This window comes from Taudactylus pleione, unplaced genomic scaffold (assembly GCF_031769625.1).
Source record: "Taudactylus pleione unplaced genomic scaffold, aTauple2 ptg000149l, whole genome shotgun sequence".
Lineage (NCBI taxonomy): Eukaryota > Metazoa > Chordata > Amphibia > Anura > Myobatrachidae > Taudactylus > Taudactylus pleione.
In genome coordinates, this window is record NW_028284551.1 from 6,537,489 (window position 1) to 6,559,826 (window position 22,338).

The 22,338-nt window shown below is 41.3% G+C and overlaps 1 protein-coding gene across 5 annotated transcripts in view; it reads left to right on the forward strand.

Moving 5' to 3' along the window:
* Window positions 1–22,338, forward strand: part of MRTFB (myocardin related transcription factor B) — a 450,704-nt gene that overhangs the window by 301,655 nt on the left and 126,711 nt on the right. The window contains exon 1 of one of the 5 annotated variants that reach the window (XM_088474242.1): window positions 20,153–20,173. The exons of 3 other annotated variants lie outside the window; for them this stretch is intronic. Coding sequence is in view for 1 of the 2 variants with exons in the window: in XM_088474239.1 (XP_088330365.1) it covers window positions 20,309–20,366 (58 nt within the window). In the remaining variant the exon portion in view is untranslated. Of the gene's footprint in view, window positions 1–20,152; window positions 20,174–20,206; window positions 20,367–22,338 lie in introns of those variants that run through there. One more of the 5 variants, XM_088474239.1, reaches the window with a different exon arrangement.

A 22,338-nucleotide genomic window follows, 5' to 3' on the forward strand; every position in this document is an offset into this window, starting at 1 on the left:
AACAAATTGGAAGAAATTCCCTGATTGGATGTCCATATTGCTCTTCCAATCAGAAGTCATCTTGTACTTTAGTAATTCTACTGCTTATAGAAATTGAGGTGGAGCCTGGCCAGCAGAGGTCCTCACTAAATGGAAACAAAGAGATCCTGCTGAATTAAGTAACTGCCACGGTTCCCAACTGAGACCATCCTTATCAAAAGTACTAATGGGATGGCAATATTAAAACCACAGAACAGAAACAAATCTCATTAATTTCTAGCTCCTTTAGCTTCCCCTAAACAGGAGAAAATAAAATATATTGGGAAGGAATAGGGAAATCTATGCAAGAACATATACTCATGGTAAAAATTAACGCTTTTTAGAAACATACTAAAGGAAGCAGAATCTGTCATGAAAACAAAGTAGATAAAAATCACCCTGATTCCCTTACAAATAGCCGGCATCCCGTACCCAACCCACTACAACAGTGCATTTGATTCCAAATTCAATTTGTGAACATTTTTGTTTCATTATACTTTGGAATGCTTATTTATCTTATTTTTATTGCACAATATTCCAAATTTCATATTAAGAGATGAGTATAGAAAAGTTAATGTTTCATAATTTTAAGTGGTTGGTACAGTAGTAAGGCAAACTAATTTCTGCAAGCAGAGTTCCCTTGTTTACCCTTCAGCACTTTCTCATACTCCTCTGCCATAGCCCCTAAAAAACCTTTATGGCATTCTTTGTGTGATAAGTCTCACAATACAATAACATTGGTTACATAGGCTAATAACCGTGGCAATAATAAGGTGACAGGGTCTTGCAATGCCCTTTGGATAGAAGTGATCCCAGTATCTAATGAGGACTACTTTCCAATACCATACATAATGTAAAAACATAGTAGCACACATGAAGAGTATGCAGACAATGGCAGAAGACTTGGATAGGTGATGCCTTGCTTTTATTTCTACATACCAAGCTCAGTTTAAACTGCAATCTCCAGCCAGTACTAGTACAACAAAGCTCCTTATTTTCTCTGGGCAAGGATTTTTATACCCTCATGTGTTCCCATATTAATGTCCCCTGTGTATGGCTTTTGTGTTCCATAGAAATGTTGTTTTTTTTTTAAATCTGTTAGGCTGAAGTGGTCTCATTAGGAAAAATGCCTGCATCCTATTGCCTACTTCTTCTTGGGCACCCAACTGTGAGACAATAGTAGGCAAATCACGAGGAACAATGCCCTGAAATTGTACCTCTTTGTGGCAAGGTATTGGTAACCTCCCTCAATTAAACCCATTACTTTAAATGCTGCTCTTTTCCTATGCATCAACTGATGCTCCCCCTGCTGTCTTATCTTCCATAGTGACCTACCGCTCAGCCTCTAGTTAATAATATTCTGGGTACATTGATGATCATCTGTCCTCATGGGTAATTAAAAATCACAGAGCTTATGTCTCCAACTAACGATGAGAAGGGGTCTTTCGTTTTTGGTGTTTTTTTCTCTCCGTCTGTTTTAAATTAGCAGGAAAAGTTCAAAGTAAAATTGTGGTTTACACGCAGCAAATTCAGGTTAAAGTTGCTTTTCAAGCTGAACAAGAGGGAACAGTTTGTAAAAATATTTCCAAACCTTTTTTGTTGTGTGCATTACTAGGATGTGCATTGCTAACCCGCTACCGATTCACATCTCGCCATGTGTGACCTTATGATTCGTTAACTAGAGTGAATTTGCTCTTATTTTGTTCTTTCTTTGCACAATTACATTACATTAAAGTCCAACATTTTTCTAAATAAAAGAAGAAATCCTTAGACAGTGCAATGTTTTAGATGGTCAGGTACAAAATTCAACTAAAAAAACAACAGCATTTTAATTGATAAAGGTTTCTATCAAGTTAGAAGCCCTGTTCCCCACATGACAACCTTAATAAACCTTAAATTGTCAATATAAGATATGATCACATTTGATAAAACAGAATGGGAAACCTGTGGTAGAGGGGTATCTTTTTAATTATTATCTGGTTGTATTTTTGGTATTGTATACATTATAATTTTTATTGTATGTTCCACCATGCCTACACAGTAGAATATACAGTGTATGTATGTATATATATATATATATATATGTTATTATTTTACTTTTGTCTTTAAAAGCACACCAACTGTTCTTTATATGAAGGTACAAGAACATTAATCAGTCTTCATAACTTTATTGATTCTACAAAGGTACTCCTAGTGCTAAGAAAGCAGCATTCTGCAGACAGTGGGCCATTCTTTCTGCCTCTGTCTTATAATGATCTCCATGGAGCTGATTTCGAGTTGCACCAAACTCCATTTTACAGATGGATCTTGTAATTTTTTTTTGCATTGCGCATGTTGCAGAGCATTTGCAACTTTGAACAACTACGGTCACATACACATAACAATCGCATCTCTATTCGCGGCTAAGTAGAGAAGGGTGACAACTGGGTATTCCATAGCGAGCGAGTTGTAGGGCGGGCTTTTCAGAGGTGAGTACACACAGAGATCTGACTGATCTTAGATGGATCTCTCCCCAGGTATAGGGCTGGTGCAAATGCACGCTGATACTGATGACTCCTACTTCACATGAGGATGGATAGGGTCAGTGCGGATATATAGTTGCGGACAAAACTGAACACATGCAAAGATCCATATTTGTTTCCAAGCATTCAATGCGCTGCATCTGTGGCTGACTAATGTGCAGTTCTGAACTGCCCAAGTGCTTGTCCAAACGTGCTGTTTCTCCAATTGCATTTCTGTATACAGATGTGTCCTCATATGCCAAGCCGCAATAGGTCACGGGCGCGAGTGAGTCACATAAATCACATCATTTAGCCCTGCCCTCTCCTTGCTGACACACGAATTGCAGTCTTTTCCCTTGAAGGGAGGGGGCTTAATGACGTCTACTGTCGAGCCCGGCCCCCTGAAGCTGCCAGCAGCATATCTTCTCCAGGCTGCTTCCATAGAGGAGTTTTGGAATGTCGGTAAGTATGCCGCAGACACAGCAAAGCACCAATCAATCTGTACAAGAGACTCCGGGCTGAAACTTTAATTGCACAGGAATTAGTTATAAATATGTACAAAATCCCAGATGAAGCACAAAGTAACTTGGCGTGAAAAAAAGCCACGACCGCTGCATCATATCACTTCGTATACGGATTCAGACTCATTCATACACAGATGTACAAATGTTGAATATGAAGTTAATCAGTGTAGTCTCGTTAAGTGGTTCGTCCCATCTGATTGTTTAATTTATGCAGCATTGGAGTGAAAAAGATGCATAGCGCTTTTTGGTGCAAGTGCGCAAAGTGTATGAGGACACTTATTTATTTCAAGCAAAATGTGTATTATTATTATATAATAATTATAATAGACATGTTTGCCAGCTATAATATTTATTTTTTTAATTTCTCACTTTAACTTGATTCATTCTGACCAGCAAGCATCTGTTTATACAGACCCGTTTCTTGAAGCATTCTATTACTGATTCCCTGTTTGGCATATTCCAGTCTTTGCAAAGATCTAAATCTGCACCGTTTAAATTTGCAGTGTGGCTGTGTTCACATCAATAAATTTAAAAACAAGCAGTGACAGGTATTTCCAAGTCACATATTTCTTTAATAGTCTTCAAGGGAAACATTTCAAACTTCTTCCAGCTTGTGCAAGTATGTTGCAATGCCTATTATTTTTTAGTGTTGTATTGCAGGGACATGGACAACAGAATCCAGATGTTTTAGGCAAGGGGTGCATCACTCAATCCGCAGAAAAGTCATTAATAGAAATTTTTGGGATTTGTCAAATTACCAGGTAAATAAACTGTTAACTTTATTCTTTATATCATTAAGGCAATCATAGTCCTGAAAACTTAGCTTGTCACAGTAGTCCTAGATTAGCTGGGCATAGCAAGATCTAATGTTTCTCTGAAACTATAATATAATTAAGTAACGCTATAATTGGATTATGTGTATTAGAGGGAAATTTCTGCATGAAAAATATGTGAAAACCTCAACATTTTCAATGTGTGCACAGGGTCTGATTGAGAGCCGGACGCTCTTTCAGAGCGCTCGCTCTGAATCAGGGTCGTCCCTCTGAATTTTAGAGCGGCCTCCTGGCCGCTCGCATAGCTGTGGGTGACCACCCACAGCTATAGCGAGCGGCCAAAAAGATGGTCGCGATGGTCAAGACCATCGGGCTTGTGATGTCAGTGGGGCCGGCCCCAGACGGTAGGCGTTCCCATGGGAACGCCTCTGTCTGGCCAGCCATGCCCTGGCACGCCCACCAAAGGGGGCTTGCTGTCACTCACCATCGACATCACATGCCCCATTTGTAGCGAGACCCATAGTGACGGCTTGCCCCTTGCTATCCGGGTCTCGTGCATGCGCACGACGGAGCCGGGTCCGTCGTGCGCATGCGCACTGGCCCAACATCGACCCGCTTGCGAGCGCTCAGCGCTTGCGAGCGGGTCTGAATCAGGCCCACAATGCACGGCCACTTAGGGCCTCATTCAGAGATGGACGGAATTGCAGAGCCTTTCACAAGCAGCTTTGCAATTCCGTCCATCTTAATGCAAATCAGAAGGAGGTGTCAGACACCTCCTTGCTGCATTTACGAGCACCATCGCTTTCCGCAGCCTGACTGGATGCTGGTCACTTCAGATGCCAGGAATATGCATCCACAGATGCAGACCCTAGCCTCGTCCCACCCGGAAAACTGGGACAATGGCGTTATCGCACATGCGCACTGCACAGGCGCAGACCCCTAACCATCGGATATGTACGTTCATCAATGGATGCATGTACGTCTCTGAATCAGGCCCTTAGTGTCTACGTTTTTTGGCTGAGAGATTTCACGTCAAAGTGCCTTGCTGAACTCCAGGTAGGTTAAATATGCTCAAAATGTTCTAGTGGTTCCTGCTGCAGGACCAGCATTTTTTTCACCTTAGAAATCTCAAATAGTAATTTTTTGGTAACAATACATGCTAGTGATTTACTTACAAATACTAATTGGCTAAAAAAATTAGGAGATTAATGTATAGAAAAATATTGTTGCTGCAAGTTATTAATCTTCTGTAAAGGTGTTGCTACAGATGTGTCCACATACGCCAGGGGTCTTCAATCTTGGCCCTCCAGCTGCTGTGGAACTACACATCCCAGCATGCACTGCCATAGTTTTAGCATGCTGTTATATAAAAAAGGTGGCAGTGCATGCTGGGATGTGTAGTTCCACAGCAGCTGGGGGGCCAAGGTTGAAGACCCCTGACATACGCCTATCTTCAAATCACGGCAAATAGCCCCGTTTAGCGTGCAATGGACTTTGCTGCTTAGCCACTCTAAAACACTAATCCTAAATACCTAGTACACTATAAGTGAACTAAGATGCAAAATTGAGGAAAACGTAGCACAATGAAGGAAAAGTAGCTAAGTTGAGGAAAAAGTACACAACCCAGGTTAAACAGGCAAAAGAGAGGTTCAATTCAAGTGATTTGCACCATGTATTATCGTACTTAATCTGTGACTTTATATCAATTCCTTTGCTACAAAATAAAATCTATTTCTAAGTACCTATTACACTATGGGCCTGTTTCTGATTTGTACACACACCAATGGTTTACGCCATTAGGATATTTGCCTGTGCGGGACCCGTTCTGCTCATGTGCAGAACTTTCCCTGTGTGATTGCTTGCAGTCCCCCCTTAGCCGAAGCATGATTGACATGCTGCGGTGTTTGGGGGGTGAAGCGGGGACGGAGACCCTGACCTTTCTACAAAATGGGGAGTCGCCATGTTTTGTAGGCGTGCCAAGCCCAGGGTCTGCATCTTCCTAGACCCAGCTAACCTATTGCGACGGCAAGTCTGAGTAAGCTACAGATTACGCAGACTGGCTGAGGGCTGTGACCATTGCGACCAATGGTCGCATTGGTAAATCAATGCATGCAGCACTCGGATCGCAGATGCATGCAGGAGGAGTCTATTTCCTACAGATGCCTTCTGCTGCATTTGCATTTTAGTTGTACAGTATTGCACAGCTGCTTCCTAACGGCTGTGCAATACCGTACACAGCAGAATCAAGTCCCAGACGCAAAATTGAGGAAAAAGTAGCACAATGGAGGAGAATGTAAGCAGTCTGTGTAAGAAGGCTAAAGACAGGTCCATGCATTGTTATGCTTTATCTGCAACTATACCAATTCCATTGTGGCAAAAAGAAAATAGAGCAAGATTGAGGAATAAGTAGACAGCATAGGAATCGCACTGAGTGTCTTGTGCTATTTGACGCAAAAGGAATGGGTGTATAAGGACACATCTGTAAATGTGCTTTCTGCGCTTATGTTGCACTAATGAGCCATTGTTTTGTCAGTCTTATGATCAATGTATCTCTTCCTAAACCTCTCCTGTACCCTTATTCCTGTGTGATAGCCCACTTATAATACAACTACGGAATTGGAGTGTCACTCTGCTGATGTATGAGGCATATGGGCATGGCCAGGGCTCTAGTGAGGATTTCAAAGCAAGCAGAGGGAAGGCAGACAGACACAAAGCATCACAAGTTAGATCATGGTCTACACAGAAACTATTTGCAGTGTGTGTATTCTCATATTGGAAGTGTAGTTAAGCACATAAATTGTTAGGATGTAGAATGCCTTTAAACTGCACCCTATACATCACTTAACAATGTCATTACTGCAAAATTACATAAAGCAGCCAGAGATAACAATTGCGAAAAACTCAAGGGTCAGTTTCAGTGAGATCATCCAAACTAAGTTCTCAAATCTACTTTTTGTTGTTGTTCTAAGTAGAAATGCCTATTGGCTGGGAAAATTGTCCAGTCCTGACTTCATCTGGGAACACGAGACAAGGTCATGTTAGCAGAAAGGATTCCCATCGTTTGGTGGCTTGATTGTGTAAAGTCCTTTAAACTGATTGTTCCCAGACACATTTCTTGTGAGGGCTTGTGGAGGAGGAAACATCTGCTGTGTTTGGAGCGTTCAGTATAAGAAGTATAGTGATAAAACTGTGTATACAACTCTGCAAAAACTTCTGGCTAATGGGCTTGGTCTAATATCTTTTGGCTTGTACTGCAGTGAGGCTGTTCCATCTCCGCAGACCTGTGTGCCATTGTTAGGAACTCAGGGAACTGAATTTGCTCTTGTTGTTATTGACGACAATGTAGAATACATGTAAATATTTGAACTTGATAACATAAGCATTCTGAATTCTATGATCCAGAGACAAAATCCTGCAATGGATTGAGGGCATGTAAGCACGTGTTATTTACTGTAAGAGCATGCAACGAACCCCCTGTACTGTATTGTGACCTGTTTAGAGTATGCTGCATCCCCAGATACAACACTTAAGAGCTGTGGAATAAAAGTTACTGCTACTGCTAAGAGTGTGGGGTTCCCATGCACATTGTGCAACCAGGACCAGACTATGCTTTGGCTAGTCTGACTATGCTATAAATAGGAGAGTCCGTGGCACAGATTCCCCTGGCTGTGAGCACTGGTTAATCTGTAAAAATTAGAAATAAATTATTTTGTGGAACTACTAATCCCAACTACTAATCCCTGACACCCATTAACTGCTTGGGCCTGCGGGCACTGGTAGAGAAGAGAGGGCCAGCATGTCCTAGTTGCCAAGGGCCATTTTTACACATAGTTCCTCAACTTGCCTAATAATAAACACACACACCAATCGTATATAAATCATTTATTTGAAATAAGTACAGAACCAAATTTCTCGTTTTCCATTAGTTGTAGTTTTTATTTCCATAGTGTATTTTTTGTCTTCCGCCCTGTAGCAATCCAAGAGTAATACTATAAGGGGCAAAAGAAACTCATGATACTGAGACACAATGTCAATGAATGAAGAGGAGCATGTCCACAATTATCCAACCACACTTACAAAATGCTCTGATTAACATTTCAGGTATAGACCCCTCATAGTGTATGAATGAACTACAGTGTACGTATGTATTTGTTTAATATTTACACAGGTTTGAGGAACAATATATTCAAGCAGGTCTGGACATTCTGGTGCTTGTAGTTCTACAGGCACACACAGGCATCCATAAGCATGCTGGCACTAGTTCTGCAAGTGCAGCTTGGAGAAGCTGTTTGTGGCTGCCGAGGCTTATTGGGATTTGTATTTCAGCAAAAAGTAATGTTTTCTAACTTTTAAATATAACCCCGTCCACAATTTTTTGCTGGCCAGATTACCCTAGGGAATTCCGTCACATGGTGACCAAACTGGGGTTTGCACATATTGACTGGTGTCTCCTGGCATAGGCTGATGGTGGTTGCCTTTTCTCTAAGGCAGGGATGGGGAACCTCATCTGGCTAGCAGCGTGCCTAGAATGGCAGCCTGCAGCCAGAATCTATGCAGCAGTGCCGCTTGGAGCGTCCTTAGGATGCTTCAGACGGTCATACCACTGCCCTTACAGCTCCCCGGAGCATCCTCAAGATGCTCCTGGCATTGCTGTAATCACTGGCGATTGTGGCCCCGCCCCGGTGTGATGTTCCGCAGAGGGGGCGTGGCCTTCACCAAGCCCTCGAATAATGTTATATATATCAAAATGGCCCTCGGCAGAAAAAAGGTTCCCCACCCCTGTTCTAAGGGGACCACAACTCTTTCCTGAATTAGTGGTAAGCAGCCCAGGCTGTGGAAGCATTGGTGCTGGTAAATGTTTTTGGGAGAAGTTTTTACTAATATTTTAGGGAAACAGTCATCCCCAAGTGTTTGGCTTATCTTTATTGCTTCTGCATCAAAAAATGCTTAGTGAGTGTCTTAATGTCACCTTGTACTTAATATTCTGAGTTGAGATCATAATATATATGTAACTCACAGTACAAATACAAGGCCACAAAGTTATATTACTACTCTAGATCATCATGTCCAATAGTCTTCATTATATTAAAGGGAAAATACATTTATTAGTAAAGAGGGTCCATGTTTTTTATAAATTTTAACTGAATATTAGGCATACATTTTTCAAGACATTTACAATTTTTAATGAACTGTTATGATTGAAAGCTGCTAATTTGATTCCTATAGATCTGTTGCTCCTAGTGTTAGTTATTATGTTCTAATATAGTAAACACTTGGATGAGCTTACCAAACATTAGCAGTTTCACTAAGCACCTATGAGAAATAAAAGTAACCCTTGTCAAATTTGGGAACCTTAGAGCCACCATCTAGTGGGTGGGCCTAAGAGTGTGTACAAATTATTTTTTTGGTGTTTTTCCTCAAAAATACTAAACAGAGACCACATATACTTTGCCTAGCTGTGCCCACACATCAGTGATCACATGCACTTATCATAGCTATGCCCAAACAGCAGTGACCACATACACTTAGCATAGTTTTTAGAGTTACCGATTTTAAAATTTCAGATTTACCGAACAAGGAACATGACAAGGGGATGTGGCCAAAACTGCAGTAGAGTTACAACTATTTTATTTCTTCAGTTTCAGGCCTTCACATGCCCTTTATATGCCATCTGCTCACATGCACCTTATATGCCATCAGAGCCCAAAACATGCCTTTATATGCCATTAGAGCCCCTACATGCCCCTTTATATAATAAAAAGTGATGAATCCTTAGTGAATGGCGCATATAAAAAGCAGCCTATAGTGAATCAAACATATGAAATCTCACTGACATTTCAAAGCAAATAAATAAAAAATTATGTGACGCAAACAAAAAGGCACTCATACAAAAATTATTAATGTTAATCACTGAACGGTGTGATATAAAAAGGAATACTTTCCTTCGGAAATAGAATAGTGTCCGTAGTGTAAGCCTGGAGAAGTTCTTTATTCTCCAGTACATGCATGACATCATAAAAAAAGAAAAAAAAATGTGATCTTGTGTTAAAAAGATATAATGACCTGCAGAGGTCAATTATACAGACATGACAATAAAAAACATAGGACTAAAATACAAAAAAATACAATGTCTTGATAAAGACCTACTACTGGCCAAAACACGTTGACAGCACCACGAGTGTGACCAGCCTTATCCTGAATTAGCAGGTTTGCATCCTTTTTACTTGAAAAACTCTTTGTATTTTTTTTTTATTTTTTGTATTATATCTTTTTAACACAAGATCACTTGCTGCTATATTCCCTTAAGGGTGATCGATTATAATAAAAATTGGATGTTATATATATACACATTTGTTTTTTTTCAGGTACAATACATCACGGAGGGAACATATTTTGAAATGACACTCAGGGGAAACATTTTTTCACAACTTTTTTTTTAATTTAAAAACTGTGTTACACATATTTGTTTTTTCTTTTTTTATGATATCTCACATGTACTGGAGAATAAAGAAGAAGAGAACTTCTCCAGGCTTACACTACGGACTCTATTCTATTTCCGAAGGAAAGTAATCCTTTTTATGCCCCTTTATACACCGCAGAGCCCCTACATGCCCCTTTATATGCCTCAGAGCCCCCTCATGCTTTATTATATGCCTCAGAGCCACCTCATGGCCCTCTATATGCTTCAGTGCCCCCTCGTACCTCTTTATGCCAGCCCACAACCCTATATGCCCTTTGGTATTATAAATGTGTTGGGGAGTTTTATAGGTTCTATGCAGCATGGACGTGGCTGTATGCATGCATGGAGCGGGAGGAATCTATTTTATGTCCCGTCCCCATCTCTCACCTTGGCTACTTGCTTAGAACAGCTCCAGCATGCCCCGTTTCTGTCCTGCTGCTGAGAATACAGGTGCTGCAATTTAAAGAGCAGACTCCAGCATTAGGTAACAGGTCAGAGGTTTTAAATTTCCGAATTAGTGCAGATGGTTTCCACCACTATCTGTCCTGGATTAGCAACCCTCCCTACTCCGAACAGAGTTTATGACTACCAGATTGTCTGGAGGAATCCGGCACAGGGGGTAACCCTACTAGCTATGCCCACATATCATGCACAACTTTTACCACATTGGGAGGAGATTCTTTACAGTAGAATAGGCTGAAAGCAGGGTATTATCAGTTGTTTTTTTATGTCCAGTTGTAAAGTGTTGAAGAGTATTCTAATGTTATATAATTATATATTAATGATAATAATAATAGTAAGCATAATAAATTATCCCTTACTTTAATTAGGGGACAGACATTTGCATTGTATATGATGAAGAGAACTCACTATTCTCTATCTGCTTGTGTAGAACTTAGAAGATCAAAAAACAAAATGGGGCATATATTTTCCAAATGTCTAAATTTTGGCAGGAGAGTCCCGATTTTGAGGGCTTTATCCTGCTGCACTTACCCATGCACCAGCAGTTGGTGTGCTGTGTTGGTATCATATATGGAAGGTGTTGAAGTGTCAGTTGCTAGCCTTTACTTCAGTTCAAGGGGCGGACCGACCCATCATCTGCTTACTATCAACTACTTCTGGTCGATATATTGGCCGATCAATTGATCGGCCAATATATCTGCTGGCCGTAGACCAGTATGTACAGATGATATGTCTGTGAACCGCATCTTTCACAGACAAATCGCATTGGCTGTACTGGGAGGAGGCAGCCATAACTGTACAGCATGGGGGCGTGGAGCTAATTTAGGGGTTGGATCGGCATTACCGGCATTGTGTGGCCGGGGGCGGGGCCACGGTGACGTGATTCAGCGTGAATCACGTCATCGGCTCCCCCGGACTGCCCACTTTGGCACTAACAAGCCGGAGTTGATGCTGGAGGAGGGGGGGTGCTAGGGGATGTGGCGCCGACCGGGAGACTTGCCCACCTTTCCGGGGGGACGGGAACGCAACCTGATTTTCAGGAGGCTCCCGACCTTCCTGGGAGAGTAGGCAAGCATGGTCTGCCGACATATCTGTCCATCGGCAAGTGTGTATGAGCGGTCTGTAGACTGCCCGTACACACACAGCGGCAGCCGCGGGGAGGAGGGTCGCCCTGCCCTACCTGCCACGGGACCCGCAGCTGCTGGATAGATGATGGCCGTTCAGTGTGTATGAACGACCATCATCTAATGATATATCTGCAGATCACTTGATCTGCAGATATATCTTTCAAGTGTGTACACACCTTAAGGCAGGAGGCTCCAGTCACTAGGGAGAGGGAGAGATAAGGTCATATTGCTGCAGATTTTCTTTAGGCTAATATTTTCCTCCTGTTTTCCTAGAACAGTTCATCATATGATGTCACTTTCAGGATGTAAGCTACTGTGTTGTTTGTTTGGACTTGTTTATGGTGCAATCCACTTTTATTACAAATGCCAATTAACAGACAAAAAAAAGGTTTCCTATGACTAGAGCAGAATGCCTAGTGATACCTGTGATAATCTGACATATATATGACATTTATCACAATTATAATCCAAGAGAGCGCACTTGTGGGCTTTAGGAAATGGTGCTGCTATCAATAGATTATGACATTAAGGGAGGTGTTATTATTCAGAAGGATGGGAATATTCTCAATTTTAGACATGTTAAGTTTAGAAAGGCGCAAGGACATCCAGGAAGAAATAGCAGGAAGAGATTGAGGTATGAGTGAAGAGATATAGGGAAAGGTCAGGGGAGGAAAGATTATTATTATTACCAGTTATTTATATAGCGCACACATATTCCGCATAGGTCTGAGTGTCATCAGCATAGAATTGTGAAGCCCAAAAGAAGTGATGAGCTCACCTAAAGAGAATGTATAAAGGGATAATAGAAGAGGACCAAGAACAGAACCTTTGGGGACACGGGGAAGTGGTGGAGAAGTGGAATCATGAGAGGAGACAGAGAAAGAAAGGTCAGAAAGGTAAGAAAACAGGCAGAAGAGGTCAGTGTCATGCTGGAGAGGTGGTCCACAGAGTCAAAACCAGCAGAGAGGTCAAGGAGAACGAGCAGAGAGTAGTGGCCCTTGGATTTGGCAGCAAGAAGGTAATTGCTGACTTTAGTGAAAGCAGTTTCTGTGGTGGAGAGGATGAAAGCCAGACTGAAATGGGTCAAGCAGGGAGTGGGAGGAAAGAAAGTTGGTAAGGCGGTTGTAGACAATCAGCTCAGAGAGTTTGGAAGCAAAGAAGAGGAGAGAGATGGGGAGGTAATTAGTGTCATGTTCAAAGGTGGGTTTTTAAGAATGGGGGAAACAAGAGCATGCTTGAATGCAGAGGGTGCAGTGCATGATGAGAGGGAAAAGATGGGCAAGATGGAAACACACAATGGGAGAGAGGGAACAGGAGGAGGGAGGGGATAGGGTCATGGGAGGAGGTTGAAGGGGATGATGACTACACTTCATCTCCAGATACTGGGGAGAATTAAGTCAGAGTTGATATGGGATTGGGAGAGGCAGGCTGGGAAAGAGGATGGGATGTTGATGGTCTGGTGGGATGTGATGTTGTTTCGTATAGATTTGATTTTAGATGTAAAGTGGGTGGCGGAGTCAAAGACAGAGAATGAGAAGGGGAGGTGAAGAAGGGGTGCAGAGGAGGAAGCTGAAAGTGGTGAAGAGACAACGGGTTGGAGGACTTGCAGGAGATAATGGTCTTAAGACTGTTTAGAGAGGGAAAGGGCAGCACTGTAGGTCGAGATCATAAATTTTAAATGGATGAAGTCTGCATTGGGGAGCGATTTCCTCCACTGTTGCTCAGCGGTTCGTGAACACTTTTAAAGGTATCTGGTGTATTTGAAATTACAAGCTTGAGGCATGGATCAGTGAAGGTTAGTAGTGACCACTGGAGCAACAGAGTCTAAAGCAAAAGTAAGGGAAACATTGTATAAGGAAACAGCTTGGTCAGGGCCGGAGAGAAAGACAATGGGGGTGTAGTAAGTCGAGCAAGGAGGCTAAGGGCACAGGGAATAGCCTCAAGGTTTGGTGATGGTAGCCTTGGGAGGCCGAGGTGGAGAAAGAGGTAGGGATAAATGAAAATAAAAAAGATGGTGTTAATTTGCATCCTCAATTGCATCAACAGTGCTTCGTTTACCACAGTGCCTATCCTGTGTTATTTAGTTTTTTCTTTCATTTAGCATACTTTATTTTACCAAACTTGCCTTCTCTCCCGGAATGTTTGGAGACTTCAGAGAGGGTAGTAGGCCACCCTTACAGATCCCAATTCTCTTGTGTAGTGGGCGAGGCCTTGAAGACACCATTTGTATCCTCAGTACCCACACCCACTGCACTAGGGTGCAGTTCACGTCTTGCAGCAGTTTGAGCAGCCTTAGGATTCAAACCACCTCATCATGGCCCCTTAGCTGTTTGATAAAGCAAATTGCATAATTGCACAGTATGTGGTGGGGCCATAATGACGCTAATCATACCCCCTGCACTTGACTCCCTGAGTTGGTGTCCAAAACGTAAGCAATTTATGAAATTCAGTAAATAGTAAATGGTAAAACTCAGAGAAGTACAGAGAATTGCGTCAATGGTGCGGAATAAGATAAATTGTATTTTACCGCTCATCCTTCTGGAAAACAATAGGGATATTTCCAGGAACAAAAAGACAAATCTTTAAACTCTGCTATGGGCCTGAAAATTAGGAAGAGTTGGCGCTCATGTTATATTTGTGGTTAATTAAATAATGTGCTTAGGTTTGTTTTCTTGTGATTTATAAGGAATAAAGCACCTGCTATGTTAAAGGCAAAGGACATTTGTAAGAGTCACTTCAAAGAAGAATTAAAAGTAATAATTAAAAACAGTTTATTTTGGGGTGGGAAATAAGCAGCCCAGCTGTTGTTGAACCACACATCCCAGCATGCCTTGCAACAGTTTTAGCATGGTCAAATAGCAAAACGGCAGGGCATGCTGGGATATGTTGTTCAATACCAGCTGGGTGACCGCTTATTGCCCACTTCTATACGCTGCAGTTTCTATAATGTTTATAATGTTTAGAGCGGCATAAATGTGTGAGAAAATGAGCGCTTATATGTATAGTTCATATAGCATAATAATCATACAATAAAATACAAAAAATATTGCAATGTTTATAGTCCTTTTGGACAAGTTAGGAATGGTGGCATCCCGGTGTGACCTGCAGATGTCAATAGTCCATGGAACAGTCCCCTCTCCCTAGCTATCCCTACCCCATACGGCTGTGGCCTCCTAGCAAGCCGTCTCCTCCTCAGCCTGATGAGTTCCGGCTAGTATCGGGTGCGGCGCTGTAAGATGACGTCTGACGCCGGCTGTATCCACGGACTTAGCGGTGGGTCTTCTCAGCTTGCAATACACTTCTCTTCCACTCTCCAACGCGTTTCGGACCTAATTGGTCCCTTTTCAAGGATGGTGGGTGGTGTTCCCTTAAGGCTTATAGAATACTTTATTAGGAAAATTTAAAAAAAACGATATCCTGGATCCGGAAGTGACCCAGAATCTGGCACCAAGCATATGGCCCAGAATGTTTTTGATAAAACTGGACAGGCTGAGGAGGAGACAGCTTGCTAGTAGGCCGCAGCCGTATGAGGTAGGGATAGCTAGGGAGAGGGGACTCTTCCATGGACTATTGACATCTGTGGGTCACACTGGGGTGCCACCGCTGCAATCACTGTTCCTAATTTGTCCAAAAGGACTATAAACATTGCAATACTTTTTGTATTTTATTGTATGATCATTATGCTATATAAACTATACATATAAGCGCTCATTTTCTCACACATTTATGATAATATATATATATATATGAGCTGCTACCTTTTATATATACAAGCGCAAGACACAAATATATTTTTTACCTGTTTAGAGCGGCAATCAGAACCGAGTTGGATAAGGCTTATCTAAGCTAGTGAGAGCAGATCAACCTTCCTGTCTCCTATAAGGTCAGCCAGGTCAATGCAAAATCACTGTTCAATAATCTGTACAGAGACTCTACTGTTACTGATCAGAAATGAATAGTGGCTAATGTTCTAATGCTCCTGTTTATCTATCAAAGTTTTATACTGTTGCCAACAGCCATTCCTATTAGTACTACAAGCTCACGTTACCAGCTGAATTACAGTCTTCGAAGCTGCAGTCCTGATGCATATATGTAGTTATTCTGTGATGTCACTGTAGTTAGTAATGGAGAAAAGAAAATGCTGTGATGCATAGCTGTTTCCATTGTCTATATCACTAATTAGAGGATATCAGGAAGTTTACTGTGCATTGACTCCACTGCTGTATCATTTAGTTGGACATTACAACTATAATTACATCAGCTGTCAGCATATACTTGGCAGTCACATTACTCTACAATATATCTGCATTAATGCAGCAACTCTGAATGTCATTTCTAGTTTTACATATATATTCTAATCAAATATCAGTTTATTGCTACAGTACCAACTTATCTTTTGCATCTTGGATAATTCACCTTCCAACATTTGATCCATTAGGAACGTGCGCGGGTCGTGAGACTGTGCAAGCCCCATTGGGTAGGTGGGAAACTGACTTCAAATCAGGATTGTCCCACTGTAATCGGGATGGTTGGGAGGTGTGCTGTAATAAACCTGATCCGAAATCCAGATTTGTAGTAAGCCCTTAGGCTGGGGCCTGGAGTGTCAGAGGCAGTACTCACATTGTACAGTAATTATCATCTATACTATTTACATATTCTAAACACTCAAAGCATGTGTAACTGTGGTCCAGTTTGGGCTGAATTATTGAATGTACTTTTTTCATAAAATTGAGATGTGGTGGGCTTGGAATCAGGGTGGGCTATGACGGTGGTGCAAGGGCCAGCACATAACACAGTGGTCCAGGGCTATAAGATATGTTTAAATTATATTGTACCTTCCAACAGCTGCTCTTTCAGACCCGCACTAAGCTGCAATATTTGTACAGAAGTACATAAATTTGTTCAAACTACTACATACAGTAGCTTCCGCTAATAGGACATGAGAGAATGACCCATTGTTCTGCACTTCCAGTAAAGATGCCTATCACAACCAGCTTTTCTTCCTTCTCTCTTCTGGGAGTGCTAATGACCAACATATATATTACTCACACCTCTAGGGTCATGAATCAGAGTGCACAATGAAATCTTTTGCCTCTTTTAAAGCTGCACTACCATGTAATTAAAGGTGAAAGTTCCTCCATGCAGCAGTTTTTTCCTGGGCATCTCTGGTCCTCTTATAGCATTGGCCAGAGGAGAGGGGCAAATATACCCTTCATCGCCATTTGAAGAGGGTTAAGTCAAATTAATTTGTGGCAGAGCATCTATCACTCAATTTGACTTTTACTGGGTTTAAATAAAACTTTCCCTGTAGCATACTGTCTACGCTCTTAGGTTTCATACAAACTGGTGTCAAAGTACATGGGTTTTCTAGCAATTTTAATGCCAGTACTACGCATGTTCATTAAAGCATTTTAGTGTGTCTGACAATGGAACCCATTGTTTCCAATTACAGCATACCCACTCGGGTTTTACTTGCAGTTGGGTGCATTATGTTTGAGTTGTATCACATTTTTGTTAATGTTTCTTGCTCCGTTCAATGCATTTAATTACCTCTTGAACGCAAGCTTGCCGTTGACATGCTGTGTTCTTTTGTAAACCAGTTCCTGCAGAAATCTTGTATCTGCTTCAGAAACCTCCTTTTGAAGCAGGGTTGGTAACTATTCCTGTTTTACATTTTCAAACCACATTGGGTTAGTAGCACTGCAAAATTGATTAGCCAGGCCTATCTGCATCTCCTGTCACGTATGAGCCTGTCTACAAGTTATATTCTGCATGAACATGTGCTTGGGTCATGCTTTGAAAACCCTCTGGATAAAGCATAAAGGCTCACACACCCATTTGCAATTTTCACATATTAATGAATTCATGAAAAGCACATTAAAATAGTTAATGTGTCAATTAAAATTTTAGAACATGACAGTAAATTGTATTGATAAAAGGACAAGCAAAATGCATTGCTAAAACTAGTTTATATTTCATGTTATTTGTAACCTTTTTTCCAGAACATATGTGGGAACTGGCCATAAGAGCTGACATGTAAATGGAATTCTCAATTGGTGTAGTATGAAATGTCTGAATGTTGCCAAACACAGTGTCGACGTAACATTTTTATTATGTTGATGTTGGACATGTCGACATAACATTTTTGCTTTATTTAAGCCCTAACTGTAACCCTAACCACAGCTTTAACTCTAACCCTAAGTCTTACACTGACATGTACTGTTGGCATAATGACTATGCTGACATGCCCATGTCAACATTTTCACTGTCAACATTATGAATATCGATATAATGATTACATACCTTCTCTGTAGTGGCTGCTCCCACTGACACTGTAACGCATACTTGCCGACAATCAGCTCCAGCCTTCCGGGAGGGAGCTGATTGTCGGCTAGCAGCAGGGGACGGGGACGGCCATTGGGGACGGAGCCGGGGGCGGGACAGCACCTTCGCGTCATCGTGGCTCCGCACCCTCTTCACAATGCCGTTATTTTCGGTGTTGTGAAGCAGGGGGCGGGGCCACGATGACGCGATTCAGCGCAAATCGCGTCACCGGCCCCCCCGCTGCGGGGGTTTCTAGTTGTTTCACGGGGGAGGTAGGGAGGGTCAGAGACTTCCGGGAGGCAAGCCTTTCCGGGGGGCCGGGAGCGGCACCTGAAAATCGGGATGCTCCCGGCCAAATCGGGAGGGTAGGCAAGCCTGCTGTAATGTAGTATTTGGCATACAGATACACCCGCAGTTGCACACAGAATATAGGCATGCTGTATATCATTTTAATCAGCAGAAGCTGCTTGTTCATCCTATTTGCACCGCTTTGCAAATAAGACACATTTGAAAGGAAAAAGTTGCATGAAAAAATGCTCTGCGCTACAAAATTACGGCATAGCGTGACTAAAAGGGCTGTTTAACGCGCAAGAAAGAAGGGTGTATGTGAACACATCTGTATATGACAATTTTGTTCCACTATCATAGCTCATATGGAAATATGCCCAAGAATGTTCCAGTAGAGTACAATAAAATTATATTACAAAAAATAGTGCTGAAGGCCTCCAGTGCTGACAGGTATAAATTACGTGATTATGCTTAGAAGGCACCACATACAACATTTACTGAAATAAATTGTTCTTGTGCAACAGGGGTGTGACATTTCTCCTTCAGTGTTTCAGTACCGAAGTGACTGAGCTCTATGAATGCGGGCACTTTTTTAGCTAGAAAGTGCTAGCGTTCGTACCCCTCGTCTGATACCACCCTAGAGTTTCTGCAGCAGTGAACGCATTTTCATCTGAATGGGTGAGCTTGTGAGGTTTACAGCTCTGTTTATATTATAAGTGAAACTGTGACATCTGTTGGAGAGAAATGTAAAAGAGAAAATGACATGCCCCATAGCCAAAATTGTCCAGACAGTCCATTAATGATAATATCAAGGACAGTTTAAGTTTTAAATACCGTACCTTGTGGTGTTGGCTTTGGTATGGGATCTATATACTGAAGTACAAAGCCTGGTGACCTCCTTCACTTTGTCTATGTGTATAAGACTTCTCAGATGCTTTGTTTTGGATAGACACCCCAGCCATTGGCATAATTTAAATAGCAATTAAGACATATACCACAAACTTAAAGAGAGAGAAAAAAAATGATCATCTTGGATTGTCCAATAGACCACAATCTGATATATATTCTGTTTGTCTTATTAATCGTTAGATAGTGAAAGTTCTAAATAATTCACATTTAAAAAAATAAATATATATTATAGTAAGCTTTTATATAGTTCTCTATTACATATCTAATTTCCAAAACTCAGTCTTTTCCCATATGGATATGTTGTTCCAGAAATGCTTTTTATAATCCTTTCTTTTTTATGTTTTGGTATTATTATTATTTTTTATTCTTTGCAAAGATAATAATTTATGGAGCTAAGCCGGTATTACAAGCATTTAGAGTTCCTTGACAATCTCATTTTATTGGCCAGGTCACATTTTCTTAGTCCCAAGGGCTATTTTTGTTTGCAATTAAACTTTTTTGACACCCAGCCATGGCTCTCTCTGTGTATTTATTCTCACACAGATAGTTGACAGTTAAAGCTGGAAGGCAGGATTGTGAAATGATGTATTGTGTCCGAGGTACACTGTGTGTTACCCTCTCAAAAAGCAAGTATCCTGAGGCAGAGTTTTTCACCCTGAAGTGGGCAGGCTCCTTAGTCCCATTTCCCAGCTACTTTGTTTGAGTGAGAAGGATTTTGTCTTGGTCTGGACCCAGATGCATCACAGAATGTTTTACGGGATATATCTTTGCTGCTAGAGCTTCTGCTGTATGTACAGTAAGACTGGAAATCATTCTTAGCTCATAGACTGTTACCTGCATTAAACTTATAACTTTTCTAGTTGCATGGTACAGTTACCCCTGGTCTGGAGTATCAATGTGACTTTTCCAGGTTGAATAGGCAATGGTAGACGTACAGTGTCTACTAGTGATGAACCATAGGACATACAAGACTTGTACAGGTATTTGTTGTAGGGAATCTGATATTAAACAATGTCTTTTTAAATGTAGTGTATGCAAGTTTAATTACGTGTATTGGTTACCATTATACCTCTGTATGTTGGAACTTTCTTACATAAAAAAAAGATCTTTATCTGTTTACTTGTCCCTTAACCATTATTACCATGCAATTATTTAATTATTATGTGTATGCACAATTTTATTTCAAATATAATATAATATTTCACTGACTGCAGAAATGATTTGTGACACCTTTTCACTTTTGATATAGGCAATCGGGGGCTCATCAGCTGCTGTGGATCTAGAAGTTGTGGCATGCTGAGCCAGTTTGTTGGTTGACTTCAGCACTAGCAGTCATGGTCCCTTTATAGGCATGCTAATATAGATTTGACATATACTGGATCTATTATTTGTAATGTCTATAGACTGAGCATGTATCTCCTATAGTATTTCCTTGCTGATGCTGTTGTAGGGTGGCTCCTGCTGACAGCACCGATAAGGCAACATGCTTTGCATACCAGAGGTCTGCAGAGACTTGCATGAGGGCTGTGTTTTGTTTAGAGATCCCCAGCACTGATAGTGAACAAATACCTGTGACAATGTAGGGGACCTTCTTTGAAACAGGAACAGTGAGAACTGTATGGCAACATTTAAGACCACGCCAGGGGCTTGCAAATACCATAAAACACATTTTCAGCATTATGCCTCTCCAGAGATAGCATTAGAGTGTCATTGTCTTTTTATTTGGTCAGATTCTTGGTATTTTAGGCACTGTGATGAATTGAAATATTGTACTTTCATAGGTACCATAGGATGAACTATCTGTGAAATTGTTGATTTTGTTGTTAGTAAATTGTATTTGTACTTTGTATATCTCCAAAGCAGAATCATATCTTCATGTATTGCTTACCCACTCATTGTAACATATATAGAATTCCCATGATGGCTAGCAGGTCTGGTACTTTTGTGGGTGGGTTGAACAATCCACAGAAATTATTATTATGCTGATACCTGGTATCTTTTACTGTGCATTTCATATTGTATCCAAGAACTGTAACCATTGTTGTGTGCCCAAGGTGGCTGTCTTCTTTTTAATTTGTTTTAATTCCGACAAATGTAAAGCACTTTGAGCCTCCTAGGCAGGATTTGCCTAGGGGTATGATATATATATATATATTTATAGATATATAGATATATATATATATATATAGATATATATACACACACACACATATATATATACACACACATACACAGTATGTCACACTTACATGTAATTCCTGAAGGTACAGTTTACGATAGTGCCATTTTTTTATGGCGTATATTTTCTACCAACTAAGTATTTAAGACTTGGACACCAGAAAAAAACTGTACTGTTGCACATTATATACATACATAAAAGCAGTCATACACATATACACATACATACAGTCACACATACATACTGTCACATGCATATATTCATACATAGTCACACACTTTTATACATACATATATACAGATAAATAGACAATATAGTGTCCCTCCTTCCTATTACCTTACACTCCACTCTAGTACACTACACACCGCCTGCAGCAGCTGCTCCTCCGCCCCTCCTCTCTCACCCATGCTGCTGCCACTGACTGTACAGTGCTGTGTAGCCCCCTGCTGAGACTCCACCCCCCTTCCACTTTTCGATTTTTGCAGCTTGCAGTGCACTCCTGCCCTGCTGTTGTAAGTAAAGGCTGGGTGGTCCAGGACACTCGCCCCCTGTAAGCAAATGCAGGGGGGGTTCCAGTTGCCTGGAAACTCCCCTCCTCAACTTACACCGTGAATGCCACAATATAAATAGCATATAATACTAATGCTGGCCATACACGCTACAATTATTGGGGCGATCCGCCCGATATCCGCGGATCGCCCCGATAATTGTAGCGTGTGTGCGGGCGACCGAGGGATAGATATCGCTCCGTCGGGTATGCCAGATTGTACAGC